We start from the raw sequence: 25,123 nt of genomic DNA, 5'->3' as shown, positions 1-25,123 counted from the left end.
TTTAAAAAATAAAATTACTTTGAGGGACATTAATGTGAATGCTCTAATTCGAAAGAAGAATAGCTAGAGAGACATCAGAGCATAGGTTGGAGATAAACTATCTGCATCCTGCTGATGACAGGCCGTTGACCTACAATTCTCAGGACTGAGAACATCATGTCATGTTGTCGTAGTGGTACAATGCTTGCAGTTGTATCGACTCTGCTAGGGTTGGTGTCACTGACCTCAGCTCTCTACAGTGCCATCAGTAACCATATGTTTCCCTGTCCCACAGTCTTGGCCCAGCCTGATGCCGATATTGACAAGGTAATCTCTTTACTTTGTTGGTTATAAATGTACAAGTTTTGAAGTACAATAATATAAAAAATATTTTATACCATATTTAAAATTTATTTCAGCATTTCTACAATATAAATGGAGGTTAGTGATGAACATAAAAATACAGTGTCGTTGGGTGACTGTCCTTGTGACCAAAATAAAAATTTCACTAAACATTTGGACTTACCTCCTAGATATTTAAAATATATGCCTGTGTTATCTTGATAAATGGATTTGACAGCAACAAAAAACTTGTATTTAAGTATATTACTGTGGTCCATTACTGTATTGCTAATATTATATGAATTAAAGTATTGGTATTTTAGCAAAAGTTGGTTATGTCAGACAACAAATTTGAGCTGTCTTAGAAGATCTTATTTGTTCCTTAGAGTTCTTTTGTACTTGTTTTCCTATGAATAAATACTTGCCCCGAGCAATTCACATTCAAAGCCATTGTTTGGAATGAATAGATACCTCCATAGCTGTGTAGTTTTATAAAACTTAAAATGTGACTTTTTGCTCATATGATCAAATTTAAGTTGTACTTTAGTATCTAATAAAAAAATTTTACATGTCATATATTCTTTGGTTTATCAACCAATCAGCAATTTACATTTTATAATCCATGTGAGGGTTAGACAAAGCAAGATTTGCATTTGCATCAAATTGCTAATGTAGACACAAAAACATTTTTTCTGAGTTTTAGGTTTTTTATTCAATACTGGTGTCTAATATAACCTTTTAACAAATTCACTGTGGAAGCGTACGTTAAAGAGAAACCAAAAAAACTGAAAAATAAAAATTCATCAAAACTTACCGTAAGAGTTCTGAAGATCAGAATATGGCTCCATTTTGATGTTGAAGTGATATTTCTGTAGAAACGGGATATTTTGGTTTGTTAACCGCCACTTTGTAATCCGCATAGTCTATTTCCAGGTCACGTACCACTGCCGTGTCACTGTCACAATTTTGTTGATTCTTGTGACAAACCGTCTTTTTCAATGTTTAACATTTATTTTACATATTTACAATCCCCCTTAACCATCCATATCTCAGAAAAATGTACAAGTTGTCACAGTATGTTTGGAAACACTTCTCAACAACATACCGGATTGGTCAGGGCACACGGTCTCACAGTAGTACATGTATTTACCCTTTTCCCATCTTTCTAGCATATGTGACATATTTTATATTTAAGCTGGTTTCTATTGTCTCGATCAGTCTTTTTCTTGATCTTATGCGCAGTTTGACGTAATCTATTTTGTGCTGGTGATTCTACCAGTTCTACTTGCACTAGCACTAATTTTGATGACTTCTAATCAGAAATCATAAAATGTCTTCAGTCCAGTGCTTAATTTCTAAAATTTTAGGTGTGGGAACTCTTAAAGCTGGAAGCTCAGACCGGTGGGTATGGAATACACCCCAGGAAGGAGGGGGGCTCTCACCCAGGAAAACTTTTGAAAATTATAACTGTAAACCTTTGTTTTTAGGCCACCCAGACATAATAATACATTCATTTTTTATAAAATACCAAGTGATGTTTTAATGCTGTTTATTTTCTTTAAGGTGCTTGATTAGGGTGTGTAAGAAAATAAAAACATGAATTTAAATTATTGAGTTTACTCTCTACTCTACTCTACTCCATTAACACCTTGTTGCCTACTTTAAATTTCCCAGAAATATTTGGTTTGATTTCATTGACCATTTTGTTTGAATCAATGAAGCTCGCCAATATTAATTTTTTTAATGAATGGTAAAATAAAAACAAATTGAGCCTTATTCACAGTTTTATTTATACACATTACAGTACCTAGTAATAATAATACATAGGTATTAATATGTAAATGGATGTTTGTTTAATATAACAGCTTTTTTACAAGTTTGCATATTTTACAAAAAAAATTGCATACCTTATGGGTACAAAACAATATTAATACATTCAAAATAAAACCAACTTCTTGGAAAGGAAAAGGAAGCGTTTAATTACACACAAAATAAATGACACACAGAGTGGAGTAACACGGTTTCATTTTTTTAAATTTAGTGTAGTTTTAAAAAGTTAAGGTTGATTATTTTATTTGCTTATTAGTTATTACAACAATATGTACGGATTTGTAGTATAATATTGTAAGGCAATGCCAAGACTGTTGGTAAACTTAGTTTTAGTTGTTTGTTAATATTTTAAAGTGAAAAACTACAAAAGAAACAAAACAACAATACACAAAACTAACTGTAAGTACAGAAAAGAACTCAGAAACTTGAGTTCAGAACACAACTATAAGTTAGGCATAGGCTAGTTATTTTAATGAAAAACTTAATGTTCTGAAATTCTAAAAGATATTTAAAAAACAGACTTAGGAAAAAAGTTCCCACAATGCAATGCTGTCTTCATGGTAAGTTTTCTGCCCTCGTTGTTTTGACTTGGTTTCAAGTGCAGAATGGTGTCCTTCGCCAGCCAGGTTTTGACGTGTCGCTCGGGATTGTATCTAGCCACAGGAGGCAGTGGCGTAGCGAAGGGGGGGTCCATGGGGTCCGGACCCCCCCCCCCGAAATTTTAAGACATATTATAAAATAAAGCATGGGGCAGGAAAAAAAAGGACAGTTATCATTACTCTTGTCTACAAACATTAAATTGATTGATTTCACTGATTGAAGTGACCGTTGTTAAAAATATTATTGTCCTTTCGTTTAATCATAAAGTATCAAACGATACTTTTGGGCTCGGCCTTTCGAATAGTGTAGTGTAATCACGGTATTTCTATAGGGCGCGGTCCACGTGGACGTCGCAAAGTAACCTGAACCGTAACACGGCGAACAGTTTAAATTAGCGACCACTTCGTTCGTGGGGACGTAAAGTGACTGCTTAGAATTAAGTTACGACGTTCATTTTAGGTGTCATTAAACTTAAACTGTAAACGTGTATAAAAAAATCACTTTCGGTCGGATAATACACTTGAAAAAACTCTACTGATTAGAACTTCAACTAATTTGGACTTCAATGATTGAGGTAAAACGTGGGGTTTTCGATTGAGTTAGGGACGACGATTTTTGTTATCATTAAACTGTACACCGTAGGCCTACCCATATAATTATCAAGAAAAAAAAATCACTTCCGGTCGGTAAATACCGAAGAAAAGCTCTCTACAGATTCAAGTTTTGACGATTTTGGATTTCATTGGTTGAGTGGTTGAGGTAAAAGTGGTACTTAGGATTATGTTAGGACGGTGATTTTAGGTATTAATTCAATTCAACGCCGACTAATACATATATAATTATCGAGAAAAAAAACAATTAAATCACTTTAAATTAGCGACTTTTTTTCCTATGGAGTCCCACAGGGATCTATACTTGGACCAGTCTTGTTCCTTGTGTACGTCAGCAGGCTGAACTCATCGCTCCTGAGAGGGAAAATGGTCCAGTATGTTGACGCTGCATTAAAGCTCCAACAAAACATGAATTAGAAATCATTTTCTTTTTAGAACTGAATTCATGTATCAGTTTTTTTTTTTTTTTATTTAAATCTGAGGACCAATAACTCCAAATCGAATGCACTAAGTTTCTGTTTGCGGTAAAGAGAGAGATTGAGGATCGCGCTGCTGTGATGGCGGACGATGTTCTCATAGAGGAAACTGATTCCACCTAGTTCCTCGGAATGTACCTTGATCGAAGTCTGACTTTAGACAATCATATTGAAAGTACCTGCTCGAAGGTTTCTTCAGGCATTTATGCTATACGGAACCTTTCAAAATTTTGCTCCCGGGATGTACTAAAAGTGGCCTACTTCGGCCTTGTACACCCCCATCTAACGTACGGGTTGAGGCTATGGGGCAGCTGTTCTAAATACAAATTTGAGCGAGTATTTAGAAGGCAAAAGAAAGCTGTCCGCATCATTTCAAAATTGAAATCCCGTAATTCATGCAGAGATGCCTTTGGGGAGCTGGGATTGCTAACTTTGCCCTGTCTCTACATCCTCGATGTCGCCCTGTACTGCCGATTTAAGTGCGAGTTGGTCCGGGGCAGGGACGTCCATCAATACGGGACAAGAGGCAGGGACAAACCTTCGGTTACATCCGCACAGAACAGCCGCATTCAAACGTTTGCCATTCGAGGTTGGTGTTAAGTTGATCAACAAACTCCCTGATGAAATCAAAAATTTGAATGAACCAACAAAATTTTAAAGCTTGATTGAGACACTTTTTGGTGTCGAGGGTGTTTTATTCGGTGGAAGAGTTTATGATGAGCCGCTGGGATGAAATTTAAAAGTAATTCGATCATCCTCTATTTCTGGTGGTAAATTTTAGAAGAGTTTTAAAAACGTATGGCTGTAAGTATGTATGAGTCATTAGGAATGAGTGTAGGACTGTGTATGAACGGGTATGAATGGGGGCAATTTAAAATAGATATACATATTTCTAAATAATTTAATTTGACGATTTTATGCAATTTTTTATAATTGTTGACACAATAAAAAAAGTATTATTATTACCTCCGGTCGGAATATACTCGTACCTAGGAAAAGCTCTTACTGATTCAGATTTTGACGATTTTGGATTTCACTGGTTGAGTAGTTTGAGATAAAAGTGGTACTTAGAATTATGTTAGAACATTGATTTTAGGTATCAATTGAACGCCGGACTAATACCTATATAATTATCAAAGAAAAATTTAAAAAAAATCGCTAATACACCGGAAAAATTCTACTGATAAGAAGCTCCGACTACTTTGGATTTCACTGATTGAGGTATTATTTCATTTTCCTTAGTATATTCCGATCGGAAGTGATTATTTTTTTTCTCGATAATTATATATTTATTAGCCAGCGTTGAATTAATCTCTAAAATCAATGTCCTAACATAATTATAAGTACTACTTTTACCTCAACCACTCAACCAGTGAAATCCAAAATCGTCAAAACGAATCAGTAGAGAGCTTTTCTTCGGTATTTACCGACCGGAAGTGATTTTTTCTCGATAATTATATAGGTAGTCGAGTACAGTTTAATGATAACAAAAACTCGTCGTCCTAACTCAATCAAAAATACCACGTTTACCTCAATAACCGAAGTCCGAAGTAGTTGAAGTTCTAATCATTAGAGGTTTTCAGGTGTATTTTATTTCCGACCGAAAGTGATTTTTCCGATAATTATATGCTCGTCTACAGTGTAATGATACAAAAAAAATCGTCATTATAAATCATTCATAAATACCTCAATCAATGAAATCCAAAGTGCCCGAACTTCTAATCAGTAGAGTTTTTCCGGTGCATTTTCCGACCGTTAGTTTGATCTGTACCCGAGCAACGCTCGAAAATCGCCCTTCTTTTCTAAAGGGTTTTCGGCCGTCAGTGGCCCAATATCCCCCGAAGGGGTATTTCATTTTCTTCACAAAATATATTTGAGTCAATTATACGCTTGAGTGAAGCTCTGTTTTGTTCTTTTTCTTTCTTATCCAATGAATCCAACATCACTTTGGTGCCTTCTACTCGGCCAGACTCGAACTTCGTAAAGTTTCTGTAGCTATACAAGAAAATTTGTGGTACTAGAGTTGCTGTGAGAGTTTAATTTGCCTATTACATCTTTCCACTTTCCTATAAGGCGTAGTTACTAAAGTTCCATATTTTGGTATTTACCTTTTACCAGTGAATTCATTGGCAAATAACACACAAAACGTCCCCCGGATCCCCCCCGAACGAAATTTCTGGCTACGCTACTGACAGGAGGTCCTCCTAGGAGCCTGATCCGCAATAAATCGCAAACAGTGCTAATGTAGAGTGAAGATCTAAGAGGAGACATAATTAGATTCATTGCAGAAAACCCACGTTCACATTCAAGCACTAGACACTGCAATACTATTTATGATGGAAATCAGTTTCTTAAACGACGGCGGTTGCTCTAGAATAGTAGGTTTCTCTCCACTTAACATAGGCTTCAGTCCCTGCTTGAAGTGTCTGAAGTCTCTAATTATATCCTGAGAGCTGCTAATCTTAAATCTATCGCAGATTCGCTGGATCTCACATTCTCCGTAGGTGATGGATAAGTCTTTTGGCCAATACATGGGGTGGATCACTTTGATGTCATTCATGATTGTGGTGTAGTGTTCAGCCGCATTTGAAGATGATGATAGCAACCTTGAAGTCAAGTTGTTAGCGAGGCTCCGATAGAACTGTTTTTTCTGGAATACTGGGTATCTTGGATCTTACACAAAGTTTAACATCTTGAAACATCAAATCGTCAATAGCAATTTTAGCTTCCACTGAACGTCTACCCATGTTTTCAACTCGGTTTTTCAAACACTTTGATTAACAGTGTTACATCACTGTGGGCTTGGATAAGGTTGAGGCTTGATTTTTGAAGCTGTAAGGACAAATCCGATAACTCTTCTAGAGCATCGAACATCAATGCCAGGTTGTGTACAAAAGTTGTAGAAGATAATGTACTACAAAGCCCTTTGTAAGTTGAACGTTGCTTCGAGTCCCTTTGTTTGTCTTCAGATGCTTCAATGAAATGATTGTACAAAGCTTTAAAATCTGTCCAAACTGCTTTCACCGCCATTAAGCTGGAGGGCTACCCAACGAGTATCTAAAACACGGCCGATTTTCAACATTTGCTCCTCTAGTCCTTTAGCAACTTCTGCCAACTCCCTGCTGTTTTTCGGTGAACAGCTAAAACATGTTTCTAATTTTATCCATGAATATCTTAAAATGATTGATTCCAGCTACTTCTTCTATGGAATCGTGCACGGCAAGCTCTAAACGATGGTTCAAACAATGCCAAATGAACAAGTTGGGGAAACGTTTCAGTAAGCTGTATAGCAAGGCCAGATTTCTTGCCTAGTAGCACTGAAGCACCATCACAAGTTAGAGCAATCATATGGTCTTTCATGAATTCAAAAGCTTAGACCTAATGCTTGTAACTGATTTAAAAGTTCTTGTAATATACCAGCTGATGTTGTGCTATTTTAGCTCAAAAAGTGTTAAGAACACTGTCATAGGGTTTTGCATTCCCTTTAGAACAGTTCTGATATAAACCACCAAAGCATTTTTGTTTGAAACTGAAGTGGCTTCATCCAAAAGCAGGGAAAAATTAGAGTCTGACTTGATTAGGCCATTTATCAAGTCTGATTTCATTTCATCAGGAAATATGATGAATTATATTGGAGCAAGCAACATTTGAATGTAGGATTCGCCCCATATCTAAGCCATTCATTATTTGAAGATCAATTTCAGTTTTCAAACTCAAAAAAATGGCCTATTTAGTTTAGCTTGCTTATAAGCCGTGCGGAAAATGCGCTCAGTTACAATCTGCTGCTCTTTATGCATAGAAGCAACAGCTTTTTTCATTGTATCTTTCTTAGCTTCAATGAGTATTTTTTCAACTAAAGAATGAGCTCGAGACCCACGGTGTAAAAAATAGCTTTTTCCTAAGAGAGGATTGCTGGTCTTTTTTTATTGTTTCCATAAGCGGTAACAGTTCCTAAAACCCACTCTTCGCTAATCTTTGGCCCTTCGTTTTCTCTGCACCTAGAGTACTCACACTACGGCAAACGTTGCAACCTAGTTCTCTGTTCACAATTAACCATGGATTTTTAGCTTTAAATTCAACAATTTGTTCTTCAGACCAACAAACTGGCTGTTCACCCCCTATTAACAAAATCATTATTTTCATTACTAACCTTAGCTTCGTCTGCATCAGATCCCAAACCCACCAACCTGGATACTATTTTGACCGACGAGGAAGTCGAAGGGGAATGGTAATCGCAATTATCCTCATTGATCCCGATTGCGTCTTCTTTTTTATCTTGATCAACAATTGAAGTTGTAGTCAATGCTTCCGAACTGCAGTTCTCATTATTCGCATAACCTTTTTGTTTCTTAGGGTTAGGTTTTAAAGAAATCAACAATTTTTCTGGTAGTCATAGTCAATTTAGGAAACTATTTAGCTGCACCAGCACTAATAAGCATAAACACGAACACAATCAACGACCTGCACCTCAAAAACGAACTTAAGCGTGATGGGATGCGATGCAACTTGTAACTTAAACGCGAAACACACCAAGGTCCAAGTCAACTAGTCAACACACTTGTGATCACTGGGGCGGTGGCGCCGTGAAGGAATGGAGGGGGAAAGGAAGGGGGTGGGGTGGGTATTGCTTTGTTATTGAGAGGCGCAGCCGCGCATGCGCGAACTAGGATTGACTCGCCCGTCACCTTCCTCCTGCCTGATTCCGTGCAAGACTCATCACAGCACAGCTCACAACTGCTCTGTACGGGCGCTTACTATCTGCTTACGAGTCACTCGCAAACAAAGCATAGCATAATATTGATCCTACCTACAATTTTTTTTTAACTAAAACTTGTACTCGTAGTTTTAAAAGCGTTCCCTTGCGTTCCGGCACTCTTGGGAGGTAAGGGAACGCCGTTCCCTTGCGTTCCCACTGAAATTAACCACTGCTTCAGTCAGTACATATTGTGTAAGTCATGGAAATTCAACAACATTATTTGTATAATATGGATGACAATTTATTTGTACCATCAAACAACTTTCTGCCACCAATGGCTGAGCGGTCTGAGATGTTGGACTTTAGGTTTAAGTTAGAGATAGCACAGGTTAAAATCCTGTCTGTGACCGAAACCCTTTTTATCAGTACCATCGACCTCATACTGTATTGACACTCCCTTTTATTCTGTTTGATAAGATCCTCGCACAGGTCAGTGGCCCATGAGGACGGACAGAATAAGGCTGAAAAGGGGATCGGTCTCTCCTTTAAAAAACTGAGCATTTAACATCAGCTCTATTAACTCCACTCATAAATGCATTATATTTTATAATGGGGAGGGGCTTTAGATAATGTTCACCTCTCCTGTTCACGAATTCTACCATCTTGTTTTCATACTTTGGAGAGATGTACGTCACAGCCCTGGCTAGTCCTTCCATTTTCCAATCCTAATACTATTCTCATATCTGGCGATTGATTCACCAGCTTGTAGTAAGTCAGCCGAGACAAAGTTTGTGGTCTCGCCGCAAAGTATCTGTGGAATAAGTTTTGTGTGCGAGGAGCTTAGAAGATAAACTATAGCTTTTGTAAAATTTGTCCATATAGACAGAGTGCCCGTTCCCTATTTTTTCCTTCTACAAACGCCTCACTACTTTTTTTGCCTCTCTTTGAAAATTAGTCCTGGATGCCTCAGTCAATGTATAAAGTTTGACGCTATATTTATGGCGTTTACCTTTAATATACTGATGAAAACAACCTCCTATGCCACACGACCATCGCTTCATCAAGAGACAATAATTTCTTTTTGAGGGTAACACACCTGATTCATTTTATCGTTAAAATAATTCATTACCCGTTCCACTTTTATGATTGAGTTCTCCCCTTGTCCCTCGTTTAGCACTTTGCTGCATTGAAGGCAACACAAAATGTTCAAAAAACTATCTCTAAACATTTTTTCTAAGTATTGTAGACCAAATAGTGGATCGATTTTTCAATACTCTTGGATTCTATTTAGATGAATTGTACCCATATGCAGTACTAGAGCAATACAAATTTTCAGTTCTGCCATTGTCAAGTTTTTCCACAAATTTATTCTTGACTTGGATGTCAGAGTAGATCTGAAATAAACCTGAAGGGCATATTCATTTGTATTCTTACAAATTTCTTCAATGAAAATGAGGTCAACCGGAAGGTGAAACCAATCAGTTGGTTTTCCATAAACTGGTATAGGCACTTCATCAGGTTCACTGATTTCTCCATATTCATCATCAGTGTGTCGGATTTACCATCCATAACCTGTTGAACATCGTCATCTTATTCAAATCAGTCTGTGTCATCCAAACATTATGCATCATTTCACTGGCAAGATCCATTTTGTCGTATGAAACAGGTAAATAAACATCAATACAATAAAATAAGGTATCTATGTACATATATTATCTATGTATATGTATCTATTGGAGAACCAGGACATTACCAGTGTCTTTTTTCTGCTAGATGATTTGAGTTGTATTTTGGAACTGTGTATCATATTACTTCAGGATAGATTCAAATTGTTATTTGTTAGTTTATAAAATTCTTTGATTCAATTTCGTGACAAATTGAACACTAACTACTCAGCCATCAGGAATGGGTTTTACGAGGGTGAGTCAAACATTAGCTGGACTTTTCTTTTCAATACTTCAGGTGAGTTGATGGTGAACCTCTACTTGTGTTGGTTGGAGATGACATGAGAAGAGAGGCAGGCTATTAGTAGCATCATGTCTGAGCAAGAGCAATGCATTATTAAAACATTTCTGTCACGGAAAAGCTTAAAACCAGCCAAAAGTTTATGTCAACTAACTAAACAGGTCATTGTAAAATCACTTTCAAGAGACCAAGTCTAATACCTGCACAGACAATTTTGCAAAGACCGAGAATCAGTGGAAAATGGGAACCATGCATACCAACTTTTATGTAGGAAAAGGTGTTGCTAAGATTTTGTGGACTGCAGAGGCAGAGGGTTTTTGTACTGTTCATTGGTTTTTCCATGAATGACATATAAACAATGATGATTATGACTGCAAACTGCTTTATGCCATGAAACTGGTCTGTAGGCAAACAGGGCGATTAATATAAGTGCAATTCTGCTTTATGACAACCCTCAGCCACACATAGCTGTACTAATTCAAGACAAATTTGACCATTGGTTCACACTTTGGGAAACACTTGAATGTACACCCTTTAGTCTTGAAATGTTACAGTGATTTACATATATTTAGGCTACACAAAAATGAATTGCGATCACTTTCATGTCTAATTGGTTAATGACATGACCAGTTTTATTTTTTTATGATGGCATTTTTGATAGTGATATGGGGGAGAAAAGGAGATGTTATGTAGAAATATAAGATATGTACAAAATTGCATTTACTCTACCAATAAATGTAATAAAATGTCCAGTTAATATTTGACTCGCCCTTGTATATAGGAAAGATGGTTAGACAGTTTATTTCAAAATAAAAATTGCAAACCTATCCCCAACTAAAGAAATAGACTGTACCTTTTTTTAAGAAACTTGATGGTATTAAAATGATAATGTAAAGTTTGATATTGTTGAATAAGTTTGTTTGAGCAGCTGCTGGGGCCATGGCATCTATCAATATTAGTGGTGGATGCGACAGAGGAGGACTTTGTGGAGTCAGGAGTGTGTGTGAGTGGGGAGCTGCAGCGTTACAACCACTCCACTGTGCGTCAGGTGTGGACCATGCAGACAGTGACAACATCTCAGGAGGAGGGAGAGCCTTTAGCTGTAATAGAGATGCCTACCACTGTCATTAAGCCAGGAATATGGGCAGTGCACACTCCTCTTGGTGGTAAGGGTTATTGATCATCTCATAAATATAACTGTACAATTATGGCTGCAAAGTGTTTGTATCATCGTAAAACTGTTAAATGAAATAACAGTTCTTGTAGTGATCTACAAAAGAATCTTAATAAGAGTTGTGTATCATGGATATCATCTTAGTTTAGAATGATAGTCTGTATGTTATTTGTTTTCTTGAGTTGTTAAAAAATCAAACTGATTGGGCTCAGAATGCCCTTGTTTCGGTAGAGAACTAGGGCCTTCCATTTCAACAGCTTAATGAGAATGAGAATGAGAATGATAATATCTTTATTTACAATCTTTGAGATTATAAACAGTGTCATTAAATACATTAACATCAGGAAAAGGTTTTTTGAAGATACTCTTCCAGCATGTAGAATGGGGCCGGTCTAGAAAGCCATTGATGTAGTGCTATCTTGAGGTCCTTTCTTCTTTTGGACAGCAGGTGAGGTGGTAGGAGATTGTGGAGCTTCATTCCATATATGATGGTTTTCGCTCATAAAGCCTCAGACGATGTACAGGAAGGCTGTAGAGGTGTACATTTCTGGTGTTGTAGTGGTGTACATCATTGGTCCTTGGAAGATTCTCCCCATCAGCGTACATTACTACTTCTTGAATGTAAAGCGAAATGACAGTGAGAATCCTCAGAGACTTGAATGCCTCTCTACAGCTCTCCAGAGGTTGTAGTCCCACCAGTGTTCTAATACATTTCTTTGTATGATAAGTATCCGTTGGAGATTTGAAGCAGTAGTTCCACCCCAGGCAGCAAGACCATAGCGCAGGTGAGACTCAAAAAGGGAAAAGTAAGTTATTTTTGCTGTTTCAAGGCTACTGAGAGAAAGAATTTGCTTGATGACAAAGTGACCAGTGTTGAGTTTTTTACTAAGATTGTCGACGTGATTTAATCCAATTTAGTTCGGTATCCACTGTTACTCCAAGGAATTTTAAATGATCTTCAATACTGACATCTGGAATGGTTGGGACTTCTGATGCTCTCCTTCCAAAAGCGATCTGGTTAGTCTTTGATGGATTTACTACAAGGTCATTTCCATAGCAATATTGGATGGCCATGTTGAGAGCTGTATAAGATGAGACCGCAAGGCCATCTGCTGAACGTTGGGTCAGAAATAAGGTAGTGTCGTCCGCATACATTAGAGGTGTGCAGTAGTTTCCTAGGTGTTGGGTAGATCGTTGTAAAGAGAATGAAAATCACTGGTCCTAATACGGAACCTTGTGGCACACCTCTCAGCACTGGAAGGACTTTTGATCTGAACTGCCTTTGTGATACTATTTGATGAGTGGTACAGCTCTACTAGTTGGGTACGACCCTTTAAGTAGCTCTCAAACCAATTATTTGCTGTCCCCTTTGATTCCAAGCAATTCCAATTTCTTTCAGAATGATGTTGTGGCTGAGGCAATTCAAACGCCTTACTTAAATCAAGAAACAAAGCTGTGGTCAATTTTCCCTCTTCAATGCTGTCTGTCCACTGATTCAATTAGTTTGATCAATGCTGTTGTAGTTGACTTCCCTTTTGTAAATCCATGTTGGTTTTCATTTAAGAGATTGTGCTGAGCGCAATGGTCCAGGAGTCTTTGAAGAACAATTCTTTCACATAATTTGAAAATGTTGAAATCAGTGAAATTGGTCTGTAGTTGTTTGCATCATGTTTGCACCCACTTTTAAATTTAGGGAATACTTTCGAAATTTTTAATTTTGAGGGGAATTGACCCTCTTTAAAAGATTTGTTGAATATGGCAACCAATGGGGGGGCTAGTTCGTCAGCACAAAATTTTAATACTTTGGAAGAAATTTCATCAATACCGGCTGAATTTTTTGAATTTGAGGTTTTTAATAATTGTATCTTTAACCTCTTCGATGCTCGTTTTGGTCATTGTTTCCATTAATGCTGTTTCATGTGGTTCCACAGATTTCAATTCCTTCTTCTCATCCACTGGGATTTTTTGTAGTGTTGTTTCTGCCATATTAACAAAAAATAAATTCAGGATGAATTGGCGACTTCTTGAGGGTTATGTGAAAGTTGTCCGTTTATTTTCAGTTTTATGTCATCTGTAGAGCTCCTGTTTTGGTTACGGGCATTATTAACTATTTTCCACATGGCTTTGGGCTTGTCGTCAGCTCTTTCTATGAAGTTGGCGGAGGCCTCTTGTCTCAGTAGTTTTAAGCGTTGGTCATAGGATTTTCTTTGCATTTGCTGCGTCTTGTTTGATGTCGAGTTCCGCTGTTGTTTCAAACTGATGTTGTAGTCTTAGAAAGTTTTCTTTAAGCCTGCTGGCTTCTTCATCTGCAAAGAATTTAGGTTTTAATTTCTTTTCTAGGTTTCTTTAATTTTTCTGGGGCAGGCAGCATCCAGGGCCATTGTCACTGTCCTTTATGAAGCTGTTGTAGGCTTCTTCAACGGTGTCAAATTGTTCAATGTCATGCCAGTTTTTTCATGTTGAAGTAGACATTTAGTTCAAGGAGGTTTTCTGTCTTGAAGGTTCGATATGTACTACTGAAATTCTCAATTACGTACTCTGTTTTAATAGTACAGACTTGAGCAGTGGTGGTCTGATAGACCAGAATCGTACACGGTTTGCAGTTAGTTCTTCACTTCTTAAGTTAGTACATATCCAGTCAATTGATGAAATGGTGTTGGAGGTTACTCTGGTAGGTGGTAGCTCCAGCCTCTGAATGCTGTGAGAAGCCAACATCTCTGTAATTTACCTGATCTTCTATCAGGTTTTAAAATGTCCCATGAAGGTTTGAACTTTCCAGTTTACTGATTTCAATAGTTTTTGAGAGAATATTAAGTGATTCGTCTAAGTTGGATGATGGTGATCTGTAGGTACCCATTATGTATAAGCAGGTGGTATTGAGCATAACCTTTACCAAAGCCATTTCACATACAAGTTCTTCGCAGTACTGACTGATTGGTACATTAAAGGTACTCCTTTCTAAGGTATCTTCTACATATATTGCAAACCCCACCCATTATATGCTTTTCCCTACAGAAATGTGCTCTGAGGATATATATCCAGGTATTGGAGCAACATTTTCAATTTCCTGAGATTTGAGACTGTGTTCACTTAGTATTATTATATTAGGTGTTGGTTTCAGGTTTTCTATAAAGTGTATCAGTCTATTTGATCTGTTAGATAAGTCCTGTATATTCTGATGGAGAACTGTTAAGTTAAATATTTTGTTTCTTGAAGATTTGTTTTTGCTCTAAGGAAGATGCATTTACTTTTTATATTGGAGGTCTGACGTTGCTGCCTGGTTCTAAAAAAAGGTGAGATGTTCATTTTTATAGGAGCAAGTTGATTTCTATGATAATTGGCTTTGACATGTTCTATATTCTTTTCATAAAAACTCAAGGAAGGTTTCTGAGGGCTCAAGTCTTGTAGCAATTATGGGTGGCCTTCTCATCGATGAAGGGGGTGCAAGGGCAGGGGCTTCAAGAGTGGATGCTGTATTTATTTCAGTTGAGTGTGGTAGGTTGTTAATTTCTAAAACTAAGTCTAAGTTCCTCATTGGTGTAAGTTTTTGTCAAATCCACCGCATTAGACTTTTTGATTGCATAAACTATTATCCTTTTTATTCTCAGCTTGGGGTTGTTCCTTTGGAAGAGGGTAGTTTTTATTCTGGAAAGCCTTAAACTTTGCAGAACTGAAGAGAGACACTGATTTGGTCTCTATGTTTACCCCAATTGGACTTCACATCTTTAGGTCTTCGTATGTTGACATGTGTGTTTGTGGTAGACAGGTAACATCTTGTGGTGTTTTGTAGGGGGATATTTTCAGTCTGGGTGCTTTGCTCATATACAACTAGCTTTTGCTGACTTGATGAACAGTGGCACTGAGGCTTAACACTCAAGTCTTTAAGGGTAGTCTCCATGCTGTTCTGCCTGGATTTAATTTGGGATATTTCTAGCAAGATATCCGTTAAGTTTTGTGGCTTGTCTTGCGTAAAAGTTCAACATTTTTCAGTTTGAGTTACAGTGTCAGTTTTTGCTTGAGGTTTTCAGCTGTTGTTTGGCTACTCCTGCGTTCAAAACTAAAAGTTGTTTCTCGAGATCCCTGTTTTTTGTAACATATTTTTCAATTATCTGTTCCTGTTTCCTGTCATGGTCTTCAGATAAGTTTTGAATTTCCATTACATTTTTTTTTTTTCTTTTTCAATCTGAGCTTCAGCTTCAGCTAACTTTTGGGATAAGGTTTCAATTTTCCCAAGAAATTTTTCCTCTTCTTCAGCCATTTCTTCAATCTTTGCCTCATTACTGGCTAATTTACATTGTAAACATGATAACTTATTTTCTACAATAGTCAGTTGTTCTTTTAAAAACTTGTTTTCCTCCAGCAGTGCCGATCCTATTGTAGCAGCCATAGCAAGCTTATCATCTTCATTTTCTAAAAATACTGCTCTCTAGAGTTTTTATGGAGTTGTTTATAATGTCTTTTTGGTTATGAGTATTTGATGTTAAGTCAGAGGAGGAAGGGTTGTCTATGGTATTTATAACTAGATCTTTGTCATAATCTGAGCCTCCTGCCTTACATGTGAAACATGTCCATGTTTTTATATCTTGAGAACTTAGTTTTTTTCAAAGTTTTTTCTTTTACATTTTGGCAGCCTGCATGATACCACATGTTGCAAGGACCAGTGCACTTTAGACCTGAGTATTCTCACATGAGCCACAGGGATACTTAGTAGGCATTTTTTACCTTAGTTGGTTTGTAATATATATATATATATACTTTAGAGTAACAATAGTTGTCAATATAAAAAGTGTGATGCAGTTTTTGAGTTAAAGTTTGGAAATGTAGGCTTTGGCTGGTTGCTCCTGTTAAAAATGGCAAAAAGTAAACAGTTTTTTTAGGAGAGCTTTGGCTGGTTGCTCCTGTTAAAAATGGCAAAAAGTAAACAGTTTTTTAGGAGAGCTTTGGCTGATTGCTCCTGTTAAATATGGTAAAAAAATAAAAACAGTTTTTTAGGTAAGCTTTGGCTGATTGCTCCTGTTGCACGTGTCCTCTGTTCTACATTTAGCAATAACAAGTGATGTATTTTCACTAGTGCGTTTGGATTCTTTGAGTTAGGTTTGATGTTTTACTTTTTCACATCAATACAATAAAAATCCAGTAGAAAGAGCTCAGGTATTCTGTGACACTAGTTTTGTTTGTAAATGGGGGTAAGTTTTGTATTTGGTTCACTTTAGAGCTTCAAGTAAACTTGATAAAAATAATATATTTAGTATTTATTATTTCAGATTTTTTTCCTAAGAAATTTATAAACGGTATTAAAATCCGAGGACTATCCCGAAACTAGATTATGTTTTGATACAAACAAAAAAGTACAAGAAAAAAATCTATTATAAACAATTAAAAGTGACACTAAAATACCATTTTTCAACATAGTCACCATACAAATTTAGGCACTTATCATAGCTGTGGAATTGTTATAAAATTCTAGCTTTATAAAATTCTGCTGCTTGAGACTTGAACTAGGTGGTTACACCCACCTGCAGTTCCACTTCGTCAGCAAAGCGCTGCATTGCAAGTCTGATCTTCATTGCTGGAAACAGGTGGTAGTCACTGAGTGCAAAGTCAGAACTATAAGGTGGATGTGAAAACACCTCAAACTTAAAAGCATCCAGGACTTCTAGAGTTTGATTTGCTATGTGTGGTCAGGTGTTGTCGTGAAAAAACAAAATATTTTTTATTGTGAATTGGCAGTCTTCTTCTTCTCATCAACTTTAGAGACAATTACATCAGTCATAATGCTTAGCTGTCCACTTCATTCTTTTCATGCACCTTAGTTCAGCCATTTTTAAACCCAATGCACCACTTATGCACACCACCTTCAGTAATCACATTGTTCTCATAAACTACACAGAGTTTCCGATAAATCTCAGTTGGTTTATTGTGCTTAGCCAACAAAAACCGTATTACCGACCACAGTACACAACTCATGGGATTTTAAATTGTATCACACATTTTAAACAGCTTTTGTAAAACAACAAGGAGCGACAGTAACCTCTCACTAGCACGGCTGGATAGCCACTGAAATGAAAAACACCCTGACATCAAAATAGCCGCAATAGTCCCACCCCTAGCGGCTGCAGAGCGAAACCTAATTTACTTTCTGGATAGCCCAAATGTTGTTATTTATGTTAAACTACATTTTGGATGAAATTTATCTTGGTTTTTTGGTATTGAAATGGTTAAAATTAAACTTGATTGAGGTAGCTGTTGTGATTTATAAGCAGTCTTCTTTGTTGAATTACTGAATGCTTGTTACAACAGAACACTGTTTGATATCTGGTTTTATCAACCTCAAGACATTGTTTATAAAACAGTTGTATTTTCTACATTAATATTATTGTCTTAACCCTTTCAGTACAGTATAGCCCATGATAATTAATTTACATACCATGTTCATTGTGGATATGTGTCATAGCTTCATTTAATATAATGGTTTTCACCTAACCACTTCAAATTCTATACAGCTTCCACAAAATTCTGCTCTTTTATAATTCAATACTAGTGTAAACCAAGCATTTACGTGTAATAAAATGCTAATTGTATAATACATATTATCAAATGTGAAAAATAACATATACCGCAGTATTAGTTGCTATCTCAAAAATTATTTGATCGTTATTTCTTAAGTAGATTAAAACATACTTAGAAGTAAATCTTGAAGACGGGGGAAAACAAACATTCTAAGTTAAGGTTCGCCTACAGAGTGGTTAGAACACCAGAGTGTGTTGAATAAGACATTTAATACAATAATTATATTTTTTTAAATACTAATAAAGTAATGGTCAACAGGGGAAGTGAAAGCCACAGTATTTGAGAGTGACCCACAAGCCTACATGCTGATGAACTACTGTGGTTGGCACAATGGAGTGTTGGTACATCTATGGACAGCTGCTGTCACTCGTTCCCGGATATTGACTCCCATATTTCGTCGCCATCTCATCTCGTTACTAGAAGACCACGGCTTCCACTTTATGCACAGCAAAATAGTCTCCTGGCATGGCTGTTAATGATACACGGATTGAATATTTGCTTCCTTTCAGTTGTTTGAATGGAATAACTTTGTCATTAATAAATAAACTGTGGAATACCTCTAGTCAGATTCTGCAGATCCTATCTAAGTATAAACTATCTATATTAATGTAAATAGTCCCTGACATTCTTTACATTTTACAGTGTAGAATAGTGCAGATTAACCTTTTATAATATTTAAGAAGGAAATTCATGAAAGTTTGCAAGCACAAATTTAATCTAGACAAAGTTTTAATCACTTTTGCCCAAAGGTGCTATATTTTGCTATAAAATGTTTTTGTCTTAAAATTGAGGCATGAACAAGGATTTGTACACTTTGCCATCAGTTCTATTGCAAAGTGGATTTACTAAGCAGATTGAAGTTATTAATATTATTTGACAGTCTGTATTTCAGACTTTTACATTGTTATGAGTTTTTTTTTTTCATGCATATCATACAATAACGTTACCTGGTCTATTCCAAAAACTTATACTAAATATTTTCAATATGACAAAATATAAAATACTAGCCTCTTTAATTTAATTATTTTCATAATTTAAAGATAGGCCTTTTGTTAGGATGTTTACATGTAATCTCAAAATTATTATCTTTTGTTTGGGGAGATCATTATTAACCCTGTGGCTGATAACCAAAGGCGAGTATAATGTATGGTTAAAAATATAATTAAATTGATGCAAAAGATTATCAAAGGAAACAGCAGGACATAATGAAAGAGGTAGTACACAGATTAACGGGCTACTCTTTTACTGTTGCTCGTTATGGTCCCTAGTCTTCCCTTGACTAAAAAGAAACTTTGTTTCAAGTTTCTAGGACTTTTATATTAAGGTGTTTCGCATGGACATACAGACCGACATATGGGCGGACTATATATAATGGACGGAATAAGAGGAATCTATGACCTAGGTTTCAAGTCCCAAGGAAGTTATTATCAAGAGTTATTGCACATACAGATGGGCAATGATGAAATGTTTACAAAAGAGATGTATCAAAGGAGTGATGAAGGAAGAGAAATGTAAAACGCCTTCTTTTTCCACTGGTGAGATAATTTCTTCTGCTATGTTAATTTCAATTTGGGATGACCCAAGACCTATTCCAGCCATTCTAAGTGCTAAATAGCAATATTTAAGGCCTTAAATATAAACAATCTACCTGACTAATTGCAATAGTGTTCCATAATGTCTAAAAGTTAGAAGAGATTTTAGATGACTGATCAGAAAATGTCACAAAATATGGAATCCTTGTCCGTTTTGTCTTTATAACTACCATCTGCATGTTATACACTTAGCTTTTCCAATAAAAGATTAAAAGCCACTGTAGATTAAGTACATCCTTGAAAGACCTTTTTTATTCCTCAGCATGTTGGTCTCTTACGAACTTGACTAAGGAATCAAGTTGGTCATAATAAGGGTATATTAATTAGTCTTTGTATGTCCAAGGAAACATAATGCAAAATCCGCTGCAGACAATTAATTTATTCATCCATAAACATTCCCCAAATCAAACTAAAAGATACAAATTTGTTTCTATATCCTTCATGGCTTATGATAGCAGTCCAGCATGTTCCAGGCAACCTGTGACTTACAGAAAACCTTTTTGTAATAAAACTACATGCCAATTCAATACATATAATATAATTTGACTATTGTCCTTTGCAATTCGTAAGAATTTTTCTGTAATAGGACAATTTATACTCCTTTAGTTCAAACACATGAATTAAAATGTGCTAAATATACGGCTTTGCCATTTGAGTGGCTTCTCATCTGGGATAGAAAGTCCTTTCATTATTTCGTGTAATCTCGTATTCTACAAAAACTAAAATTCATTAGTTTGCAATACAGGTGGCCACTGCTCTCCGATGCTAGAGCCTTTCAACGTGTTCACCTCATCGTCTCCAGCTCGATACTGCTACTCACATATCTGCATCGGTGTAAATTTTTTGAGGGAGGTCAGGTCCTACCAATGTAGCTACCAAAAGCCCCACCACCTCATCAAAGCAAGAATATAAACTTGAGTGGGGGAAAGAATTTTTAATGAGGTGCCAATTTTATGTCTCCAACATTTATTTCTGGGGGAGTTGTTAATGGAAATGCACTAAAAAGGATAATTTGAGTTTTGTTTACATTTAACATAAGGTCGTTAGAAGTGAATTGCCAGTTTGCCTCAGTCAGTGCATTATTTAGTTTCTCAATATTTTACTTTTGATACTTAAAGTTGTATCGTCTGCAAATCAAATTGCAAATGACTTTATTGGACTGGGAGATCATTCACAAAAAATTAAAAGTAATGGTCCCAATTTTGAACCTTGAGTACACCTCGAGTTTGATGCCCATGATGAATTATGTTGAATAAATTAACTATTAAAGTTAAATTCTGATTTCTTTGAAATAAATAAGACTATTAAATCATTTACATGACCACATAGACCATAAAATTCATTTTTTGTAAAAGTAAATAATGGTTAATGCAATCAAGAACCTCTGAAAGATCATAAAACACAATTCCCGTTCTTTCTTTGGTATCAACTGACGTTATTACAGATTCAATTAATCACTGCTGAAATAGTGGATATTATTTGCCTGAAACCGTATTGACTTGTATATTGTATTATATTTAACTACATGATTTATGATCCTAGTGGCTACTATTCAAAGACTAGATCAAACTGGTAAAAGTGATATTTGTTGTTAGTGCCTGTAGTTTAACATGTCTGATAAGAAATTTTTCTTAATAAGCAGCTTTAAAATGGAGTGTTTGAGTAGTCATGGAAACCACCTAGTCTGAAATGATTGGTTGAATATGTATAAAAATGGTTATCCAATGACAGATGCAGATTCTTTAATTGCTTAAGTAGGAATACCACCCCAACCAACTGAATTTGTGTTTCTTAAACTAAATATTGTGCAATGCACCTCAAGAGGACACACTGGAAATAGGTACAATACAGCTGATCCATTTTATTTAAAAGCTGGATTGAAGAAGTATGATTTGCTTTTAGATCAGTAGCTATATTGATAAAGAAAGTGATTAAATCTATTTGAAACATCCAGAGGTTCAGAGATTTGTTTTCTGATTAACTTTAAGGGTGATATCATTAGGTCCAGTTGATAAATACTTGTCTGTTTTATCCAGGGCATTGACAAAGTGGATTTCTTGGCATTCATTGGAAAAGACTCTTTAAACAATAATGTAAATGTTTTAAAGACATTTAAAGCTTGTTTCAAAGTCATGTAAGCTCTGGTTCAATTGATTAAAACATTTCTTGTGTTCTCTGAATTTAATTCTTGTCTAAATCTGATTGCTTTACACTTATTATTGTATAATAAATTGAGCGGACAATCTAACAAAAGGAATTTGTGGTCAGAAAGCCAAAGGTCATGCAAATCTGTATTAATTGGATAAAAATGTGTAACTGTGTTGTTATCAATTACTTTAAATGATTTTTTTAATATTTCGTTCTATTGTTATATACAGAGCATTAATATTAAAATCTGCAGCTGTAAAAGGTGAGTTTTTATTTTGGCTAAACATTCGAATACACTGTTAAACAATCTAGGGAGTAACTGTCAGGGTTTCTATACATTGATAGCATTATTCTTATGGATTTTGACTGTAGAGAACTCACAACTGCATTTGATTCTCGTAATATTACCAGGAAAAAAAATAATGGACATGAAGAAATGAATTTTGTTTTTACTAAAAGTGCAATTCCTCAGGCAGTCTTGTGTACTTTTCAACATAGTTCCCAGTAACACTTATTCCATCATTTTGCTAATTTGTAAATGCCCTCGGCATAAAATCCTTTGGGTTGATCTCGAAGCCACTTTTACACATAATACTTCTTCATTGGATTTAAAAGGTTTCCTTCATAGATTCCCTTTAAGGAGCCAAACAGATGGAAGTCATGGGGTTAGGTCAGGGCTGTAGGAGAGTTCTGGAAGGTTTTCTCAGCCCAGTTTCTGAAGTTTTTCTTTTTTGTCAGCTGTGCTGTATATGGACGGGTGTTGTCATACAGCAAAATCACACCTTCAATCAAGAGCTTGTGGCGTTTCATTCAAATGGCATGCCTTACCTTGTTTTACAGCTTGTCACTGTAGTACTAGCTGTTGATTGTTTTTTGGCTTTCAAGTAAATCACAATGGCCCCTAGCTGGGTCCTGAATATTTCACAAGAGGGAGAAGTCGTTTCACAGGCATTTTTGAGCAGTAGCAATTTGTATCGTTACTTATTGAATGACTCTCATATGTAATACAAAGTCTGATATTTCTATGGTACATCACATCTAATAGTATTAACAGTTTATAATTCTTACAAAAAATGCATTAAGAATACATTGCCTAATTACCTAATGCCTATAGGTAAGAAAATGGTATAGTTTTGTTGTATATACACAAATTTATGAAGATTAGAAGACTAGGTTGTAATTTTTTTCAAGAAACTTGATGTAGAAATGATGTAATAAAGGAATGCATTTTATTGTAGTTGATTAAAATCCTAAACATACAAAACCCAGTGGCCAAAAAGGAAGTTTCCAAAAGCAGTTCAGTGGGATTTTTGAAATAGGAATAGGCCTATATGCTAACCCTAAGAATGTCCATTTAAAATATCAGTATAATTATATCAGTAATCTGGTCTGGAAAGACTCACTATATATTGATATATTAATTTTAACCTCACTTTGAATTAAATTTAAAACTTGTAGCTTAAAAACAAAATATTTTTGAATTAGAGAATAGTTTGGCTTAGGTTATCTCAAATATTGTTGATTACTGAGTCTAGTAGTATAACTAGAATGTCAAAAACAGGTCCAGTATTACCACTTCATCACTAAAACTTTAAAAACACGTACCTTAATGGCAAAATATGATTACTGACAAAAGGTGAAAATTAATTTTCTCTAATATGAGCATTACTTATGTTACAATTTTTTCTGAAGGAGTATTAAACCTGACGAATTTGAAACATATGAACTACCCCCAGAAACCTTGGCTATTATATAGCCAGCTTAGAATTAACAAAGGGAAAATAGGTCTTGTTTCAGTTTTAGTAAGGGAGGGCGAACTGATTTCAAATTAATAAATGCTTTAAGTGATCATTATAGAAACTAATCATGCTACAAATTTATTGAATAAATCTTAAGGCTGTGCCTATATTACTAGATTGGGGTTTGCAGAAAGCCAATGTTGACTGACACCCACAAAAATAGCCAAATGGCTTAAAATTTTACATTTCTCGAATTGATCCTTTAATTTGACAATCTTTAAACTTTTGACGCAATTCACGCACTATACCATCACTCAAAATGTTTTCTCCGTAAACTCTGCACATTCTCCAATGGATTTCTGCTGTACTATTCACTTCCGCTTGCAAGAAACGAATAAAACTCCTCAATTTACATTTGACGAGGTAATAAATATAGAGGCGGCCATGTTCATGCGACTGCAGCTCAGTGCAAATTTAACTGAAAAGCAATAAATGTTGCAGGGAAGATCGACTACTGTATACGTGGATGTCATGTGTCCGGCTGTCATGACGTGAGATTGGAGGTTGAAAAAAATGACCCTTGTATAAACAAAATTCATGTATTACATTTTTCTGAATGAAAACAAACACGAAAAGAAATGTCTGTCTAAAAGAAAAATCACTGTCAATTCATCACCAGCACCACCCAAACTACCACTGAAAAATGTTGAGCTAATGTTATTACTATACTGTACATGTAGTATATTACTGCAATCAGGTGACAGAAGCATGTTGAATATTATTGGTATTCAGTGAAATAAACTTTAGTATAAAAAACAATATGAAAATATGTTCCTTTGTTTGTCTACAGCATTCTCATAGTTACTAAAAATAATTTGCCACAAGAAGACCCACATGATGATATGTCGCTGTGCCTTATATGGACGTCAAACCACATAATGTAAATCAGTGCACCCATATAACATCAAACCCTATCAAAGGGTTGATCCAAAATGGACTTGATATAAAGAGATTTAAGATAAACCAACATAACCTTCATAGCATTACTAAGAGTATCCTTGATATTCTTTGTTAGAAGTATAATTGTTGCAATATCATTTTTTTGGGAATTTGTTCTATGGAGAACTGTTTTTTCAAGGGACTCTTTTGGTTGAGGTTTATATGTTTGATATATTATAAACCTCAACTAGAAGAGTCCCTTGATAAGCAAGTTCTCCAAAGAACAGATCCCCAAAAGACCATTGGAAAGTTTGAAAATACGAAAGGGAAGAGTAAATACTTCATAAGAACTGACAAAACCCAGACAGCAGTGATCCATCACATAAGATGGGTAATAAATATTGATTTTTTTAATAGAAAAATACTTTGTTAATATAACCAGGCAGACACTAAAAAAACTCA

General features: G+C 35.7%; 1 protein-coding gene across 1 annotated transcript; it reads left to right on the top strand.

Moving 5' to 3' along the window:
• LOC124359907 lies at positions 1-18,837 on the top strand. The gene is made up of 3 exons (XM_046813038.1): positions 1-306; positions 11,428-11,665; positions 18,502-18,837. Exons 1-3 carry the CDS (start codon positions 157-159, stop codon positions 18,717-18,719), a joined length of 606 nt encoding a protein of 201 aa, XP_046668994.1. The 5' UTR covers positions 1-156; the 3' UTR covers positions 18,720-18,837.
• Positions 18,838-25,123: the final 6,286 nt, after the last annotated feature.

The sequence above is a fragment of the Homalodisca vitripennis genome, chromosome 4 (assembly GCF_021130785.1).
Source record: "Homalodisca vitripennis isolate AUS2020 chromosome 4, UT_GWSS_2.1, whole genome shotgun sequence".
NCBI lineage: Eukaryota > Metazoa > Arthropoda > Insecta > Hemiptera > Cicadellidae > Homalodisca > Homalodisca vitripennis.
The sequence above is the reverse complement of the archived record's forward strand: the minus strand, read 5'-3'. Positions and strand labels throughout refer to the sequence as shown.

Coding starts and splice junctions, on each gene's coding strand:
- LOC124359907 (XM_046813038.1), top strand. CDS start 157: ATGTCATGTTGTCGTAGTGGTACAATGCTTGCAGTTGTATCGACTCTG. Junction 307..11,427: donor CTGATGCCGATATTGACAAG/GTAATCTCTTTA, acceptor TTGTTTGAGCAG/CTGCTGGGGCCATGGCATCT. Junction 11,666..18,501: donor AGTGCACACTCCTCTTGGTG/GTAAGGGTTATT, acceptor AATGGTCAACAG/GGGAAGTGAAAGCCACAGTA.